At 35.4% G+C, this 19524-nt stretch overlaps 1 protein-coding gene across 8 annotated transcripts in view; it reads left to right on the top strand.

The window, feature by feature from the left end:
• The window catches only part of GFM2 (GTP dependent ribosome recycling factor mitochondrial 2), a 46966-nt gene that overhangs the window by 9426 nt on the left and 18016 nt on the right, over positions 1-19524 (top strand). For all 8 annotated transcript variants that reach the window (XM_068535506.1, XM_068535511.1, XM_068535507.1 and 5 more), the window contains 10 exons: positions 3874-3999; positions 4753-4841; positions 9415-9503; positions 11037-11097; positions 11372-11551; positions 15079-15159; positions 16482-16630; positions 18082-18222; positions 18306-18405; positions 19135-19324. In XM_068535506.1, coding sequence (XP_068391607.1) covers positions 3874-3999; positions 4753-4841; positions 9415-9503; positions 11037-11097; positions 11372-11551; positions 15079-15159; positions 16482-16630; positions 18082-18222; positions 18306-18405; positions 19135-19324 — 1206 coding nt within the window. The remainder of the gene's footprint in view (positions 1-3873; positions 4000-4752; positions 4842-9414; positions 9504-11036; positions 11098-11371; positions 11552-15078; positions 15160-16481; positions 16631-18081; positions 18223-18305; positions 18406-19134; positions 19325-19524) is intronic.

The raw sequence follows: 19524 nt of genomic DNA, 5'->3' as shown, positions 1-19524 counted from the left end.
GTTACAGTACTCACCAAAGGGTCTTTTTAGGTTCAATTAAACAATCAGACTCACAAGACTGTCTTGGGCTATAGTTGGCACTGGTCTATTCAGAAGGCTGTGAGACAGGAAACGTAGCTTACCAGCAGACCAGCAATAGGTGTTTCTTTCTACAGAAGTTCTTATAGCAGTCCACATAGCTATGTGGGAACTGTCTTCTTTGGCCACCCAAAAGTGATAGCTTAGTTGCAAGGTAACAAGATTCACAGGAGCCACCCTAGCTTAGAAGACTCATGCCCCGTAGGAATGAGCATCTCTTGTTACAGCTCCGTGGGTCATCTTCCTGGTTTCCCACAAGGGGCATGCCGTACCCCACTCGGGGAAGCCTAAAGCTATGTGTCTTCATCAGGTATTTATAATTCATTATTAATTCTTCCCAGGTCAGATGTAGTTTACCAATCAGAAATTATTTTTTCCGTAGGTGTGTTGCCTAGCAATGCAGTTGGCATACTTGTTTTCTGGGCTCTAGGAGAAGAGAGCCAGAAGGTTAACCAGAGGTCAAATTCTCATGCAGAACAAGAAAGGATTTCGTTAATCCTTAACCCCCAGTAATAGTATAATTTACCTAAGTTTTGAATTTACTTTTTTATTATAGTATGTCAAAAAGTGTGGTTCTGGGCTTCCCTGGTGGCGCAGTGGTTGAGAATCTGCCTGCCAATGCAGGGGACACGGGTTCGAGCCCTGGTCTGGGAAGATCCCACATGCCGCGGAGCAGCTAGGCCCGTGAACCACAACTGCTGAGCCTGCGCGTCTGGAGCCTGTGCTCCACAACAAGAGAGGCCGCGACAGTGAGAGGCCCGCGCACCACGATGAAGAGTGGCCCCCGCTTGCCCCAACTAGAGAAAGCCCTCACACAGAAACGAAGACCCAACACAGCCAAAAATTAAAAATTAATTAATTAATTAATTAATTTTTAAAGTGGTTCTTTTTTTTTTAATTTTATTTATTTTATTATTTATTTGGTTGTGCTGGGTCTTAGTTGTGGTAGGCGGGCTCCTCAGTTGCAGCTCACCGGCTCCTTAGTTGCAGCCGGTGGGCTCCTTAGTTGTTGCATGCGAACTGTTAGTTGCAGCATGCATGTGAGATCTAGTTCCCTGACCAGGGTTTGAACCCGGGCCCCCTGCATTGAGAGCACGGAGTCTTAACCACTGCGCCACCAGGGAAGTCCCAAAACTGTGATTCTTGACCAGGCATGCACATTTAATGCCCATGTATCTTTTAAAGATTTTGTTTTGTTTTGTTTTTAAATAACAATGCCCTAAATCCACTCTGAAAATTAAGATTCAGCATGTCTGGGTATGGCCTGGATGTCTGTATTTTTGCATCACGTATTTTGAAACTTGTATTTGACTCATACACATTTATGATTGTTATATTTCTCTGATGAATCAACCCTTTTATCATTATGAAGTGCCTTTATCTCTGGTGAAACAGTTTGTTTTGAAATGTGACATGGAGGTCATCAGGTCAGCAATACCAGAAGTAGAAGTTAATGTCTTTTTCAAAAGCTCCGCAGTGATTTTGAAATGCGCTTTATTGAGACCCATTTCTCTAGACCCTTGGAATTGGCTGAGACTTAATAGCTATAGAGGAGAAAACCACTCACGATTAGAATCTTCATGATGATAGGTTCCTAAATGTATAAGCACATGAATTTCTCATAGAATTTATTGCTGTGTAAATGGGGAAATAACAGACAGCAAAACACTGAACATTGTTAGGCTTCCTCTTTTGTATCATGAATCTGATTAGAATCCTTCCCGCATATCCCCTGAGTGTATCCTTGAGTCGAGGGTCTAGATGAGGTGGACGCAGGCAATTTTCAAGTAAACAGGTTTTTTTAATTGTGGTAAAAAAAACATAACATAAAATTTACCGTCTTAACCGTTTCTAAGTGTACAGTTCAATAGTGTTGAGTATATTCACATTGTTTGCAACTATTCTACAGAACTTTTTCATCTTGCAAAGCCCAAACTATATGTCCATCGAACAACAACTCCCCATTGCCCCCTCTGCCCAGCCCCTGGAAACCACCCTTATACTTTCTTTTTCTATGAATCTGACTACTCTAGGAATATATATATATATATATATATATATATATATATATATATATATATATATATATATATAAGCTACATATATATACACACATGTACACACACACACACACACACACACACACACACACACACACACACACACACACACACACACACAAACTAGATATGTTTTGAGGTTCTTTTCTGGTTCAGGCCAGAGGCCTAGAAACTATCCCAACTGTGGCAGAATTTGTTGATCCAAGGTTGATTTTATTAGTCATATGTTTAATCATAAAGAAATAATAGGACTTCCCTGGTGGCACAGTGGTTGGGAATCTGCCTGCCAATGCAGAGAACACGGGTTCGAGCCCTGGTCTGGGAAGATCCCACATGCCATGGGCAACTAAGCCCATGTGCCACAGCTACTGAGCCTGTGCTCTAGGGCCCGCAAGCCACAACTACTGAGCCCGCGTGCCTAGAGCCCATTCTCCACAACAAAGAGAAGCCACTGCAATGAGAAGCCCGTGCACCACAACGAAGAGTAGCCCCCACTCACCGCAACTAGAGAAAGCCCGCGCGCAGCTACGAAGACCCAGCGCAGCCAATAAATAAATAAATAATTTATATTTAAAAATAATAATAGGAAATAAAGATCTTTATCTTTGTGCAAATTTTTATTTTTTGAGTGTCTTAGAAACTTACTGCCTTATTTAGAACCTCTGGTTAGTTATTTGGTCTTTGTCTTCTTAATGATACTTGTTTTCTCGGTTAGTTATATTGTGAATAACTGGCAATACTGTTACAATTCTTTAACATTGATATTTAGAGTTGCTAACAGATACATTTTTCTTGCTATTTTCCCCTCTGTTGGTGCATTTGTGTGTGTGTATATTTATACACACATATACACACACAAAAATGATATGGAGTAACTAGCATTTTAGAGGTTTAATGCTGACATAAGCAGTGGTAGTATAAGGCCATGATAACTTGAATTTTGATTGGTAAAGATCAGCTCTTTGTCATTTCTTTTACTGAATAAGAGTAAGAGTAAAATGCATAATTCAAGAATTTTACTGCAGAGTAATTTGAGTGACCTTTTTGGTAGTCAGGATAAATTTTATCCATGACTTTATACTATAGAAGACTTTATTTATATTTGTATAAATAAATCCTAAAAGGAAAATTTAGTAATAAGAAAGGTTTGTAAAAGATGATTTAACTTTGGAGGAATTTTTTCTCTACGTTATTGCATGTAGCTACCATTTACTGAGCTAGGTACTTTATATATATAGTTTCATTTCATTCTTATAACAATCCAGCAAGGTTGGCTTTATTAGCCGTATTTTAAAAACTAGGTTAAGTAACTTGCTCAAGATTGTAGAGAAGTGATAAAGTTGGGATTTAAATTTGGTCTGTCTGTGCTCTTTTATGGCATTACTCTGCCTCCTGTCAAGGGATCAGGTGTGAGGAACGTCAGATAAGGATGGGATAATGAAAGTTAAACTAGGAAAAAAATGGAAGAAGTATATGGTTCAGTAAAATTAAAATATTAAAATAGTTTAATCTTAGTTATTACAGAAAAATTATTTTTATGGAAGAATTACTCATCAGCTGAAAAATCTTTTTCTAGAATGATGATTTATTTAGAGAATGATTAAGGGCTCTAAATATTAAACCAAATATTTTGTAAACAGTTTTTCTTAGAGCAAATTAAACTATGTCAGGTAGATACCAAAGACCTATAAAATATACTTTTAAGCCTAACTGTGTCATTTTTTTTCCTGGTTAGATGTTGATGACGGAGACACAGTGACAGATTTCATGACTCAAGAGCGAGAACGAGGCATAACTATTCAATCAGCTGCTGTTACATTCGATTGGAAGGGGTATAGAATCAATCTAATTGACACACCAGGTATAGTGCTGTTTCAGCAATGCAGAGGTGCTGCATTACTTTGAGGCTTTTCTGTTTGTGTATGTGTTTTTTTTTTAATTGTGGTAAAAAAAATATATATCATAAAATTTACTGTCTTAACCATTTTTAAGTGTACAGTTTGGTAGTGTTAAGTATGTTCATATTATTGTGAAATAGATCTCCAGAACTTTTCCATTTTGTTGAAGTGAAACTCTATACCCATAAAACGACTTTTCTTCTTTGTCCTCTCCCCTGAATCCTGGTAACCACCATTCTACTTTCTAGATCTATGAGATTGACTACTTTAGATACCTCTTATAAGTAGAATCGTACTCTATTTGTCCTTTTGTGACTGGCTTATTTCACTTAGCAAAATTTTTCAGGGTTCATCCATGTTGTAGCCTGTGGCAGGATTTCCTTCCTTTTTAGGGCTGCATAGTATTCCTTTGCCTAGAAGTAACACATTTTGTATATATACAAAATTTTGTGTATATATATATATATATACACACACACCATTCATCCATTGATGGATATTTGGGTTGCTTCTGCCCCTTGGCTGTTGTGAGTAGTGCTGTTCTGAACATGGGGGCATAAATATCTCTTTGAGATTATCCTTTCAATTATTCTGGGTGTGTACCCAAACTGGGATTGCTGGATCACGTGGTGGTGGTGGTGGTGGTGGTGGTGGTGGTGGTGGTGATGGTGATGGTTTAAAGATTTTAGGTGTTATATTTCTCATCTTTTTCTTAGGTCATGTGGACTTTACCTTGGAGGTTGAGCGCTGCCTAAGAGTGTTAGATGGTGCAGTGGCTGTGTTTGATGCCTCTGCTGGTGTAGAGGTAAAAAAATATTGTCAAAGTTAAGTAAAGCTAGAACAGCATGATTTTTTTAAAAAGTAGAATGCATCAGATTGATTTAACTATAACCCTTTATTTGGTAAGCTCATATAAATCCAATTATGGTTAAAGGAATTTGGAATTTAATATTGAGATGTGATCTATATATGATCTCATATACTTCATAGTAAAAGGGAAAGTAAAGTTTGCTTTTCTGTAGGAAATAACGAAAGTTTTGAGAACTGTGAAGAGGCTGAGATTCTTACTTTAAAGCTAACAAGTTAGTCTGCCATAGTTTTATGGATTCTGGCAGAAGACACAAGATTTCTGAGTCAGGGATGAAGGACTTTATTAATCACCAAAATAGCAATATCCAGAGTATGAGCATTTCATTGTGTTGGTTCCTCAAGCCCTAATTCCCATAGGGTGACAAAGGGAAGTCAGGTGACAGCTGCAGTGGAACCCTGTGCTTAGAGAATGCAAGTATTTTATAATGGGCAGTAAACGCGCCTGCTCTTTGCTCTGAAGGGATACATTGTCTTCCAGGGTTGTAAGCCAACCTACCTTTTGCTCTGAAGGGAGATACAATATCTTTCTAAACTGTTCACTATACAAACATTTTTGAAAAGATAGTCCAGAATAAAGGCAGTCAGTGCCTCTCCTGACAAAACATGCAGAAATGTGAGTAACCCATGAAGGATTTTCTCCCAAAACTTAATATAAAACTTGAATAAATCCTGAAAGTGGGTTTATAATAAAATTGTTGCTACTGGGGTCAATTATGCTCTCTTTAGCTGGTACTCCATTTGTTTTATAATCTCAAGATTGACTTTATCTTGAATATAGAACCCACATTAGTTCTTCTAATCTTAAAATTACTAAAAGCAATACCTTAATTAAGGTATCAAAATCAATATCCCCAAAAATGGGACAAATTGACACCATGGACCTCCTGATATGATGCACTAAGAAGGATACAACATTACCTATGTTGTATTCCTGGCAAAAATGTTTGGCCCAATTCATGAGAAAACAAACAAATCTAAATTGAAAGACATTGTGCAAAACAACTGGCCAAGACTTTTCAGAAATTCAAAAAAAATGTTTTAACATAAGGAAAATGAACAATTGGGGTTGGGGGGAAGCTGTGGAATTGTTCTAGATTAAAGGATTCTAAAGAGACAAGAAAACTAAATGTAATATATCCTCTTTGGCTGAATTCTGGATCAAAAAAAAAATTACAAAGGATATCACTGGGGAAATCAGAAATTTGAGTATGTAATATATATATTAAAGTATTGTGTCAACTTAAATTTTCCTGAATGTGGTCTTTGTAATTGATTATGTAGGAAAATGTCCTTATTCTTAGGAAATGCATGCTGAAGTATTTAAGATTAAAGTTTCATGGTGTCTGCAACTTGCTCTCATGGTTCAGCTCCCATCCACCCACACATACACACATGGTGTTAGTTTGGGTACTTTGATGAGTAGATGCCAAGATGGGATTAGATGTATAGGAGATTTATTGGGGGGAAATGCCTGTGAAGAATAAGGGAGAAAAGAGGGAAGTGGGAGAGGGCGTTCAGACCACAGGGCAGGCTGACACCTGTGAAGGAGAGGGGGAAGGATGGGGGATTGGGCAGGAAGAGTCTCAGGCTATAGAACAGTTCCAAAAGGGTTTGGCTACGCTCATGGGGAGTCCTCAAGCTAATGTTACCTGTTAGAGGAGCCCATGTCTTGTGGGAATAGGCCTCCATTAGTGCTTCTGCTGAGCTCAGTCATTAGCTGGAAACAGCCCCCAAGAAGGTGGGCCTTGAGAATACATGGTGGTAGATCTAGAAGGGTAACAGTTGGAACCATCAGTTAATCATGCTCTTTATAGTAGTTCCAAGTGGCACATTCTCCCAGCCACCAGACACATAATGTTTTATAGAGAGAGGAAAAAGGCAAGTGTAACATGTTAATACTTGGTGAATCTAGGTGAAGAGTACGTGGATACTTATTGTACTAGTTTGAGGGGAAATAATACAGTTATTGAAAGCCCCACCTGAGGACCCCTGACAGACAGTGATATTTGCTTGATGTAAAGCCTGACACTGATGTCTGAGGTTGATTATACACCTATTATTTCTATTTCTTTGAGTCATTTCATTTCCTAATGCTTCCTGTCATTATAACTTCTTTACATAAATTTGACACTTGATCATTCAGATTGCATTATTTACAAGATTGAAATATGCTGTAATAGGAAGTTTCTGAATTTGTGATACAGGAGGCTATTGTTTGCTAAAACAGTAGATGGACTTTTAGCTGGCAGGTGGGGTGATGGAATTTTTGTTTTATTTTTTAATATGTTTAGTTCTAGGGAAATTTATAATATATATCCCCCCACCCCCACATGAAAATTAGTTTGGAGTGGATCATAGTGTTAAGCTAAATCCGTATATCTTCTAGAGGGAAAATAAAATATTATCTTAACAACTTTGGCATGGGTGGAGGAGGTGGTAGGTAACAATTTCTTGGAGAAGACACAAGAAGCATAAAACAAAAACAAGTTGATTAATTGGACCTCTTCAAAATTATGTGCTTGAAACTTAAAAAAAGAAGGCAAGCCTTAGACTGTGAGAAAATTTATAATGTTAGATAAAATATTATATGAATGTTAAACTTCCAGAGTGCAATAACAGTTGATTATGTAGAGAATATTATTGTCTTAGGGAGTATGTGCTGAAATTTTTACAGTACATGTGTATGACCAAAGACTTGTATCCAGAATATATGAAGAACTGCATATCAATAATAAAAACTAACAACCCAGTTAAAAAAAAGACAAAGGACTTGAATGGCTCCTTCACCAAAGAAGACATGTGAATGACCAGTAAGCACATGAAAAGATGCTCAGTCTCATTGGTCATTAGGGAAATGCAAATTAAAATTACAAAGAGACCATTTCATACCCACAAGAATGGCTACAATTAAAAAGAATGATAGCAAATCTTGGTTGAGGATGTGGAGTAACTGGAACTCTTATACATTGTTGGTGGGACTGTAAAATATTATAACCATTTGGGAAGACTTTGGCAGTTTCTTATAAAGGTAAATATACACTTGTCCTATAACCCAGCAGTTCTACTCCTCCATCTTTATCCAAGGGAATGAAAACATTTGTTCACCAAAGATTTGTTCAGAATGTTTATAGCAGCTAAATTCATAATAGTCCCAAATTAGAAACAACACAAGTGCACATCCACATGTGGATAGAAAAACTGGTACATTTACACAAAGGAATTTAGCAGTAAAAATGAACCAGTATGCCCAACAACATGAATGAATGTCAAAAACATCATGTTGGGTGAAAGAAGCCATGCTATCTATATGAGGTTCAATAATAGGCAGATTGAATCTATGGTGACAGAAATCAGAACAGGTTGCTATGGGGGGAGGGACATAAAATCTCTAATGTTCTGTATGTTCTTTCTCTTTATTGGGGTAATAGTTATACAAGAATATGCATTTATTAAAATTCATTGAACTATAAACTGAAAATCTGTATTGAGCCTCGAACAACATGGGTTTAAACTTCATGGGTTCACTTATATGTGGATTTTTTCCACTAAATACGGGCTTCAGAACTATATAATCCATGGCTGGTTGAATCCGCAGATGCGGAACTGCACATAGGGAGGGCCAACTGTAAAGTTATAAGTGGTTTTTGACTTTGCGGAGGTTGGTGCCCCTAATCTGTATTTGTTCAAGGGTCAACTGTATTTTATTGTATATAAATTTTACCTAATAAAACAAATGACAAACTGGCTTCTGTTTTAACAGTGTCAGCACATTAGGCTTTTAATGCTCTGCTTCAGGGCTATTAGACTCTACTAGGCAAACTATTTATATTTAACATGTACAGAAAGTGGAATTAAAAGAAGCCAAATATTAAAAATTACTTGTTTAACAATAACAACAACAAAAAAAGCCAAATAGAAAAGCATATGAGAATTGTAACTTAGAAATACAGGTATTGGCTTCCTTTTCCCCCCTTAAATCCTCTTCAGTTTATATGAATATTCAAACATTCACAGTAAAAATACACGATTTTTATCATAGTAACGTTTTATAGTACATTCCTGTTTGTTCTTTTTACATCACAACTGTCTGAATTAATTAAGGCAGAAGTCCATATTTCACAGATCAGAAAACTGATGAGTTCAGTATTGTGTGATGTTACTAAGTAAGGTGAAGCCAAGCAAAAAGTAGGTCTTGTAATTCTTGGTTAATTCCTCTTTCTGTGACTCCCAGTACTTCCCAGTTGTTAATTCCCTTTGTGTTGCAACCTAGTTCACCCGAAGTATTCTCAGTTTGAAGCATAATCTTCAGTCATGCTTCATCATTTTCTTAACTGTTTTAACCTGATAGCATAAGAGTGGGTCTAGAGGTATGTGTGCAATGGTGCTAATTCTATGCTAGAATAGGGCCCAATTCTATGTTTTAATAGAGTCTTAGGTCTGCTTATTCCATGTGTAGTAACATAGTTATTTTTGTCAAATATGAGTTTTTTTCCTTATCTTTGCTTTAGGCACAAACTCTTACAGTATGGAGGCAAGCTGATAAGCACAAGATACCTCGAATCTGTTTTTTAAACAAGATGGACAAAATTGGAGCAAGGTATTTAACATGTGTTTCTTTGGCTTATCAAAGTAAGAATATGATTTGAGCTTTTAATGCACTATAACTTAAATTTATAAACAGCTGTTCCCTATAAAGTATAAATATTCCGTGGAATCCCAATTCAATCCCATTTAAAAAAAATTTCAGAGCAGCTGATTCATAGGTAAAGGAACAGTGTGGGATTAATAGAGAGCTGATAGATGATGAATCGTTCTGATTCTAACGTAGAGAGGCTTTATCCTGTTTTCTAGGCTCCTGACAGTGATGTCTTGCTGATTCCATTGCTTCTATTTACAGCTGTATGGTCGAGTCCTTGTATTGCTGAATGTTACGGTGCTCCCTGTCAATGCTGATGGTGGAGAGAAGAGAATTGTTTCTTGTAGCTGCTTCAGAGAATGATGTTCTTCCTTGTCCCCGATTTTCTTTAGCTAATGGGTAAAATGCTCTCAATGAAGGGAAACTAGGAGAGGAGAATGTAGATGTTTTGAGACCTGCATATAGGGCAAAAGAGTTAATGCTAAGATGCAGTGGTAATACTGCAGACTTACAGAGTGGTAATCCAAAATGGATACGTTGTTCTGAGAACAGAATTCAGACAATCAAGAATATATGAAGGATTTGGAGAAAATGTGAAAGGGCAAGAATTACGAATTCAAAGGATACTGGGGAAATGTGAAAGGGAGAGATTCTGATCTGTGGTATGAGAGTGGCAATTAGCAAACATAAACCGTGTCTCTCCTGATATCACACAGTATGCTTTGTATTTCTGTAACTCTCTACAGTAATTCTAAGGCTGCAGGTTTGGAGGACTTTTGTCTTGATTAGTAAAAAGCACAGCAACCTTCAAAATGTGCTAGGCTCAGGTTCTGACCCTTTTCTGTTTGGAGTTCCTTGAGGTTGATGGAAATACTGCCTATACTGACTGACAGCGCCTGTGATGATGGGGAGGGAGATGACTGGATAGTAGGCTGCTTCTTAAAGACATTGGGACCAGAATGATCTGCATGTGTGTATGAATCAGCCCACGTGCCAAAGATGTGTCATGCGTTCCATAGGTAGCCAACCCTAGTGTTAGCACAGAAATGAACAGCATAGCATATGATACGAAGAATGCCTAAGATAAAAGTATAGAAAAATTAGTCAGGCTGGCTCTTGGAAGAAAGTGGGTAGTCGTGTGATAACAAATATAGTTGTTAGAAGAAAGAATCTTTGACTTGTAATCACAAATCTTGCATTTGAATCTTAACTCCAGTTTATTATGTGTGACCTTGATCAAGTCACTTAACCTCAAACTTTAGTTAAATGAAGCTCACAATAATAATAATACCCTAAATACCTGTGTGGCAGAATTATGGTAGATACTCAATCACTATTATCTGAAATTAACATTAAAAGATTAGACAAGATGTTGTCCTGTGGAAAACTGGTAAATGGTGAACGTTAGGAACAATTTAGGGTTATAATTCTAAAGAACATTCTTAAATCCTGTTTTAAGTATCTTAACATTTTTAATTATTTTACTTTCTACAGTTTTAACTATGCAGTTGAAAGCATCAGAGAGAAGTTGAAGGCAAAGCCTTTGCTTTTACAGGTTGGTTGATTAATATTTGGTTTATTAATATGAACAGATCCTTCTCAGTTTCCTCATCAATGTATTTTACTGTGGAATATTATATACATTTTTAAAGCTATTGCAAATCCTTTTGGAAGAAGTTAGGATATAAATCAAAATAGGTATAGATTATGGCAATAATGATAAGAGAGATATGGGGGGGAGTGGGGAAAGATAAGTTCTATCACCAGTGCAGTTCTAATTGAGTTCTAATGATCATTTAATAAAATGTTAATCTCACTCTGACTTACAGTTACCAATTGGTGAAGGCAAAACTTTCAAAGGAGTGGTGGATGTAGTAAGTAAAGAAAAACTTCTTTGGAATCCCAATTCAGATGATGGAAAAGACTTTGAGAGAAAACCCCTCTTGGAAATGAGTGATCCTGAATTGCTGAAGGAGATAACGGAAGCAAGAAATGCCTTAATTGAACAAGTAAAATAAATACTTTGAGCTTAAAATTGTGTAAATATTTAGAAACTTTAAAAAATATTTATTGTGAAATTTCAACTAAAATTACATATGGAATATGTAAAGTATAATACAGTGAACACCAGTGTAATCACCACCCAGCTTAAGAAATAGAATATTAGCAATATTCTTGAATCTCCCTGTGCTACTCCCTCCTCTCTCCCTTCCACTAATCATCTACTCCCCCATCACCACTATCTTGATTGCAGTGTTATCTTTCATTTGCTTTACTTTATAGTTTACAGATATATATATACTACAGATATATACCTAGTTTTCCATGTTTTTGAATTTTACTTAAATGAAATGATACTGTTTGTATTTTATTACATTGTTCAACATTATGTTGGAGATTCATTCATGTGTGTGGTTATACTTCATTCATTTTCAATCTTCTATAGTGTTCCAGTATATGATTATCCCACAATTTATTGTCTGTTCTCCTGTGGATGGACTTGAGGTTGTTTCCTCTTTTTTGCTGTTACAAACAATGTTGCTGTGAACATCTTGAAGTGTATACCTTTGCACACATTGCAAGAATTTGTTAAATCTGGGAGTGGAATTGCTAGGTCAGAGAGTATGTCCATCTTTTACATTAGCAGATGTCAAATTATTTAGAAAATTTTCAAACAATTTTATAGTTAATATATAACTCTAGACCTCATCCACCTTCAAGATTTTAATAGAAAATAGTAAGATTGTTAATATTTATAATATTTATAATAATACAGATTATATTAGAGCAATAAGTAAAACATACCTTAAATAAATTCTTATGGTAGAGAAAAGCATTAGTCTGAACCCTCTGATTTTTTTTCACTTGTAAATTAAACTGCTCAAAATAGAGCCTTTCATCATTAATTTTTTTCATTCATCTTTTGTATGAAGTTATTTTTGAAGATATTTTCTTTATAATATATAGTAATCATCAATTTTATCATTAACATAATGATCATTGTTGTTTTTATTATTGGATCATATTTATTGAGGACCTACTATGATATAGCTTAAGTACTTTACATATATTACTTAATCCTCACAACAACCTATGGTATTCCCATTTTATAGGTGAGGAAATAGAAGCTTAGGATGCTTAAATAAGTTGTCATACAGCTAATAAGCAGCAGAGCTGGAATCTGAACCCAGGTCCATCTCAGTTTAGAGCTAGAGCTCTTACTGTTTTGCTGTACTCCCTAATTGGGGTGGGGGGGTACATAAAAAGAATACAAGGGGAATTGATGTTTATTAATCAGTAATTGGGTACATAACTGGTTCCCCTTTGAGGTGTTTTGTCTTATACAAAAGAGCTATCAGAATAAACCTAAGAAGGATTTTGTAATCTACTTGAGGAGCCAACATACACTTACCATAGATAATATCATGTTGTTCTAGGACATGGTAGTAAATAATGAAAATAAAATTTGTGGGACTTCCCTGGTGATCCAGCGGTTCAGATTCTGTGCTCCCAATGCAGGGGGCCCGGGTTTGATCCCTGGTCAGGGAACTAGATCCCGCATGCTGCACCTAAGAGCTGGCATGCCACAACTAAAAGATCCCACACACTGCAACGAAGATCCTGCGTGCGGCGGCAAAAGTCCCACGTGCCGCAACTAAGACCCAGAGCAGCCAAAATTAAATAAATAAATAAATATTTTTAAAAAAGAAAATTTGAGACTATCATTAGACAGTAATAAAGTACTCATTACAAGGAATAAATACATATGTGTAGAGTTAGAGAATAACACCACATCACACCTGCTAGGATAGCTACTATCAAAAAAACAGAAAATAAGTGTTGGGAAGGATGGGGAGAAATTGTAACCCTTGTGCACTATTGGTAGGAATGAAAATGGTACAACTACTGTGGAAAACAGTATTGTGGTTCCTCCGAAATTGAAAATAGAATTACCATATGATTTAGCAATTTTACTTCTGGGTATATATCCAAAAGAATTGAAAGTAGGGTCTTGAAGAGCTATTTGTTCATCCTTCTTCATAGCAGCATTATTCACAATAGCCAAAAAGTGAAAGCAACCCAAGTATTCATCAGCAGATGAGTGGATAAAATGTGCTATGTACATACAGTGGAATATTATTCAGCCTTTAATAAGGAAGGAAATTCTGGCATATGCTACAACATAGATGAACTTTGATGACATTATGCTAATTGAAATAAGCCAATCACAAAAAGATGAATACTGTAGGATTTCACTTATATGAAGTATCTGGAGTCCTCAACTTTATAGAGGCAGGAGGTAGAGTGGTAGTTACCAGGAGCTGTGGGGAGGGGAGAATGAGGAAGAGTTGTTTCATGGGTATAGAGTTTTAGTTTTGTGACATGAAAAAGTTCTAAAGATTAGTTTTACAACAGTGTGGAATATACTTACCACTTCCTAACTATTCACTCAGAAATGATTAAGTTGGTAATTTTATGGTTGTTATATTTTATCAAAGTTAAAAAATTTTTTTTGAATTAGAGAATAAAATTAGTGTGGACTAGAATCAACTTCCTGTGTTCTAAAGGTGAACAGTAATGAAAACAGTGCTTATTATATACTTACTATATGTTCTGGAAGCATAATTTGAATTGGTTATTTAAACTTCACAGTAGCCCCATAGGATAAGTACTAGTATTGTCTCCATGAGTAACCAAGACAAAGAGAGGTGATGTAACTTGACAAAAGTTTTTTTGAACAAGTTTGTAAGTAGGAGCCATTTCCAGACAGTTTGATTCCAGAAGCTATGCTTAACCATCATATTTGCTGCTTTTTGGAAAGATGGTTGGGTACATTTCTGCTATAGTTAGCTGTTAAAAATGTGTTTTTCTCACCAAGTTTGAATGTTTTGCTCCCTTTTACTATTACAAACTTTTGAAACTCTTTTGTTAATTTTATTGTCAGTTGAATTCTCCTGTCATATAAGCAGATGATTATGAAATGAACATGAATTAGATAATTACAGTTTTATTATTGAAATGATACCACTACACCCTCAACTTAAATTTTTTCCCTCAGTGAAGGATTATAAAACAAGTTCAGTCCTTTTACTTTGAATGTCTTGGAGATCTGGTGAACATTCAAAATATTAGAGGATTACCAAATGAAACTTTTTTTTATAAACTAAGACCCCCCCCAAATCTATTTAAAAACAGCAATTCATTGTATATATTATCATTGGCTATCAGCTGTGGATTTTTTATTTCTTTTGAGCACTCTGAGTATGTAGCACACTTTATTGAGGTGCTCTGTCTGGCTCTGGCTTCCCATGAGTTTAGGAAACTCATGAGAGCGTTATCTTCAATTTTCAGTCTCCTTTCCTTTGAAAGAAAAATTCTTTATCTCTTTAGAAGATGTGAAGAGTTCCTTGGCCTGGATAAGTTAGATCATGTAGCTGTCTTGAAATATTTGGGTAATGAATATTTATGGTGCATAGACTTAAGTTAATAGTTGTGATGGTGAATGCAAGTTACAGAACTAAAGCTTTCTTTATAGGTTGCAGATTTGGATGATGAATTTGCTGACTTGGTTTTAGGAGAATTTAGTGAGAATTTTGATTTGCTACCGGCTGAAAAGGTAAATTTTATTATTCATTTACTTTGACCGAGTTTTACTAATTAGATGTGGTTTGATTACTCTGTTGTAGGTGTTTTTTTTTTTTCCAACTTTGCATATCATTAGAAAATGTGGACTTAAAAATTAGGAGAACACTGTTAAAAATTAGAAGACATTGTTCATTTACTGCAGCCTTTTCCCTTCATTATGATCATTTCACTAAGTAGTATTAGGGAAATCACAGATAGAATTTTTTTTTTTTTTGATCTACTGGTCTTTCGGACTACTATAATGGTCATTTTTCTCAGAACATTTTTTCTGAATCTGTTTTAATTGTTAGTGGAAACTTATTCCAGGCCTTCCCTTTTTTTTGGTTTTCTTTTGAAATATATTAAACCAGAGAATAGGCCAGTAAAATACTGGTAGTATTTGAATTATGACAGATTTATTCAAATTTTTTATTTTTTCTGCCAGGAACCTTCCCCCCATGAAAAGTGTTTTTAAGTGGTAATGTTTTAAGTGGGCTCCAAGATGAGCCCAGCAAATTCACTTAGTTGTTTTTCATGAAAAGAAGTAAAGAAAAACACAAGATCTGTAGATTAATTTTGAGCCATTTGAAGTTAGAGGTGGAAAAAATTATTTCTTTTCTATTGAATGAAGTGCTATAAGTTTGAATTTTTTTCTTGTTTAGTATTCAAATGCTTAAATGCGATGTTTATTGTGCCCTATAGTCACATAACACGATTTCTGTTTTCAAAGAGCTTACAATCTAAAATTAAATTGACCCACCGTTTCTCTTATCAGTAGCTTGCAAGCACACCTAAGCTCTTCTTGGTTTTTGAGGTTTTTTAAAAATTGTTTCTACTTTGATACCTCATTTTCCTTTGTATTTTATTTAATGTGGATTTAATTTATTTGAAGAAGTTATAACTCATTTATATTTCTAATTTCTAACCAGTTCCTCTAGTAGACTATCAAGGTTAAATCACAAGTATGTTAATTCACTTATTCAAGAAATATTTGTATGCATCTACTTTATTTTAAGCACTTTTCCAGTTTCTCGTGATTTACAGTATCTTTACGGGACTTACTATAATGCTTATATAGATTTTACATTCTAGTGAATGGGGAGACAGATAATTAATAAATATATATCTAATATACCAGGTAGTGATTAATGTTATTTACAATGAAAAATAAAGCAGAATAAGGCCATAAAGAATGATGGAAGTGTGCTGAGGAGTGATATTTTACATGATTGGTTAGGGAAGGCATCTAATTCTGGGATATTTTGGTCAAGACCAGAATACTACACATAGAACATTTATACCTCTGCTTTACAGCTACAAACTGCAGTACAAAGAGTAACACTGGCTCAGACAGCAGTGCCTGTGCTTTGTGGAAGTGCCCTGAAAAACAAAGGGGTCCAGCCCTTGTTAGATGCTATTACTATGTACTTGCCTTCACCTGAAGAACGCAACTATGAATTTCTGTAAGTATGCAAGTGCATAGATTAAAATCGTATAACCTTGAAAAGACAGGTAGACAGATAGGTCTTGTTTCACAGAGAGTAGTTGAATCACAATTTTTGAATAACATTGGTGAAGAATATTATTCTAAATAATATAATATAGAGCCATAGTAATTTTTACTTGAAAGGGATATTTGTCATCATCTCTTGTAACCTGCTGTGTTTACAGATGGAGCTAAATAAGAATTTATGGCTTTTTTGCTGTGTAAAAGTATAAGTGTTGACCCTGCCATCTTAGTTTAAAAAAAAAAAAAGTAGTATACTGGGGGTATTTGATAGATATTCTATAGATACATTTATATTTATTCTGGATTTCAAGATTTTTCATAATATTTTTTGACTGTAAGGAAAGGTCCATTGTTTTATTCCTTGTCTCTAACAGCTTCGCCCTTCGTAATAAGTCCTCTAAAATCTGAGTGAGTTTTGTGCCAAATGGCAGACAGAGGTGGACTTTGATCCTATTAACTAGGACCTGAGTCACTTTTCATGTCTCTCAACTGGAGAGGCATTATGGTGATGTGATGATGAGCACGGACTGTGTACTGCCTGCATTTAAATCTCAGGTCTTCCAGGTTGCTTTAACCTCGCATCTATAAGCTGCAGAGAATAGGACGTATCTCATAGGATTGTTACAAGAATCAAATGAGCTAATATTTATAAAGCACATAAAACAGTGCCTAGTATATGATCAACCCTCTGTATAAGGATTTGTTAAATAAAATTAAAATTTGGAGGGAACAGGAATAAGATTAGAGAAGTTCAATAATAGAAGTGTCTAACCTACTTTGAATCATGGACTCCTTTGAAACTAATGAAAATATGGAGAAATATTTCCATATTTCCTCAGAAAAATGTGCCTATGTGCAAAGTTTGGCAATTTGAGAGGGATTCAAACTTTCTGAAGCCTAGTAATGAACCCCAATTTAAGGACATCATTCTGTAAGTGTTCGCCGTGTAAACAAGTTCAAGTTTACGGTGTAGATTTATATGGCTATGCAGCTGAAGAAAAGTGGGAGGAGAGAGTGAAAGCAGTAATTGGAAAGTACCTATTTGTTTACCCTGTATGGGGTTTTAAGAAGTGGTGTGATGTTCCTAGGTATATTTTTTGAGGAGGGAAATCTAGGCAAGAATTATTTGCTAATAGAGGTAATATTTGGAAGAGAATCCATTGCTTTTAGTTTTGAGGAATTAATGGTAAGATGTCCAATGAATAATTTAGTCCGGTGGAGGAAGAGAGGTACATATAATACATTATTTAATTGGCCTTGGTAGCTAAACTAGAAGATATGAGGAATCTTTGGAGGACATCAAGGTTAGGTTTATGCAGTGATTCTGATCTGATCTGATCTGTATAGATATATAGGAAGTGTATTTTAAAGTGGCTTTTCTGGAACTTCTCCTTAATTTTATAGGCAGTGGTATAAGGGTGACTTATGTGCCCTGGCATTTAAAGTTCTCCATGACAAGCAGCGAGGCCCACTGGTTTTTATGCGCATTTACTCAGGCATGATAAAACCCCAATTGGCCATCCATAATATTAATGGAAACTGCACGTAAGTAGAAACCTAGGTTATTTTCTAAAACTTCACTCATTTCTTTAAATATACTTTTACTAATATAAATCATGGTTTTACAGGGAGAGAATAAGTCGTCTGCTTTTGCCATTTGCTGACCAGCATGTAGAAATCCCTTCACTGACTGCTGGTAACATTGCTTTGACTGTTGGGCTTAAACACGTAAGTGACCAAATCGTTTCTCTAGGAAATAACAGTTTAAATGTTTAACTAAAAGTAGGTATTTTGTAATAGCAAAAACCCATAGACAATCCAAAAGCTATCAGTAGTGGAATAATGAATATTGTAGTATATTCATCAACATGGTTGAATCGCAAACATTTAATAGAAAGAAAAGTAAATTACAGAAGACTATGAACAGTATGGATTGTATTCATATAAAGTTCAAATCCAAGTAAAATAAATACACTATGGATATATACTTATGTTTTAAGTTTATGTAAAATAATGTTATTTTCATTGTTTTTTTTTCCTATCTTGATTATTGCCGACAATTAAATCTAACTTTATAACTGATCAGGTTAAAAAGTGAAGATATTTTGCCAATGAAGGCTCTGTAAGGGCAAGGATTTTTGTCTCTTTCGTTCTTTTGTCTCTTTTGTTCAAAGATAAATTTGTTTTACCAAATGAGTTTTAAATGTATTTTTTGTGTGTATGAATGTTTTATTGTTAGAATTTATTACAGCAATATTTTGGACAGAATTCTTCTACAACTTAAATTAGCTTTACCAATGCAGAGTTATAATGAGCTTAATGAATTTGTCTCTCTTTTAAGTTCTGATGAAGAGGAAGTGCTACCTTAAAATTTTTCATTGGTTTTCGTGGTCCTTGGTGGAAGCTGAGTGCTTGCCAATAGCCTGTTTTGTCCCAAGGCATCTTCTTTGCTTGCAGACTGCCACTGGTGACACCATTGTCTCATCCAAGTCCAGCGCATTAGCTGCATGTCGTCGAGCGGAAAGGGAGGGAGAAAAGAAGCATAGACAAAACAGTGAAGCAGAGAGGCTTTTGTTGGCTGGGGTGGAGATTCCAGAACCTGTTTTCTTCTGTACCATAGAACCTCCATCCATGGCTAAGCAGCCAGGTACAAATAATCTTGGTGCATCAATTAATTAGTGTTCTGATAATTTAGATAAAATAGTTACATTTTAACCTCAAAAGGTTTCTTATGTCACTGAGTTCAATTTTATGAGCATTTATTGGTAAGTATTTCTTATGATTGGTCTAGTTTTTTAATTCATTTTTATTTTTACAAACTCTTTTCATTTTTTTTCTTTCAGCTTT

This window comes from Eschrichtius robustus, chromosome 2 (genome assembly GCF_028021215.1).
Source record: "Eschrichtius robustus isolate mEscRob2 chromosome 2, mEscRob2.pri, whole genome shotgun sequence".
NCBI classification, from domain to species: domain Eukaryota; kingdom Metazoa; phylum Chordata; class Mammalia; order Artiodactyla; family Eschrichtiidae; genus Eschrichtius; species Eschrichtius robustus.
This window is presented reverse-complemented; position numbering and strand designations above follow the sequence as displayed.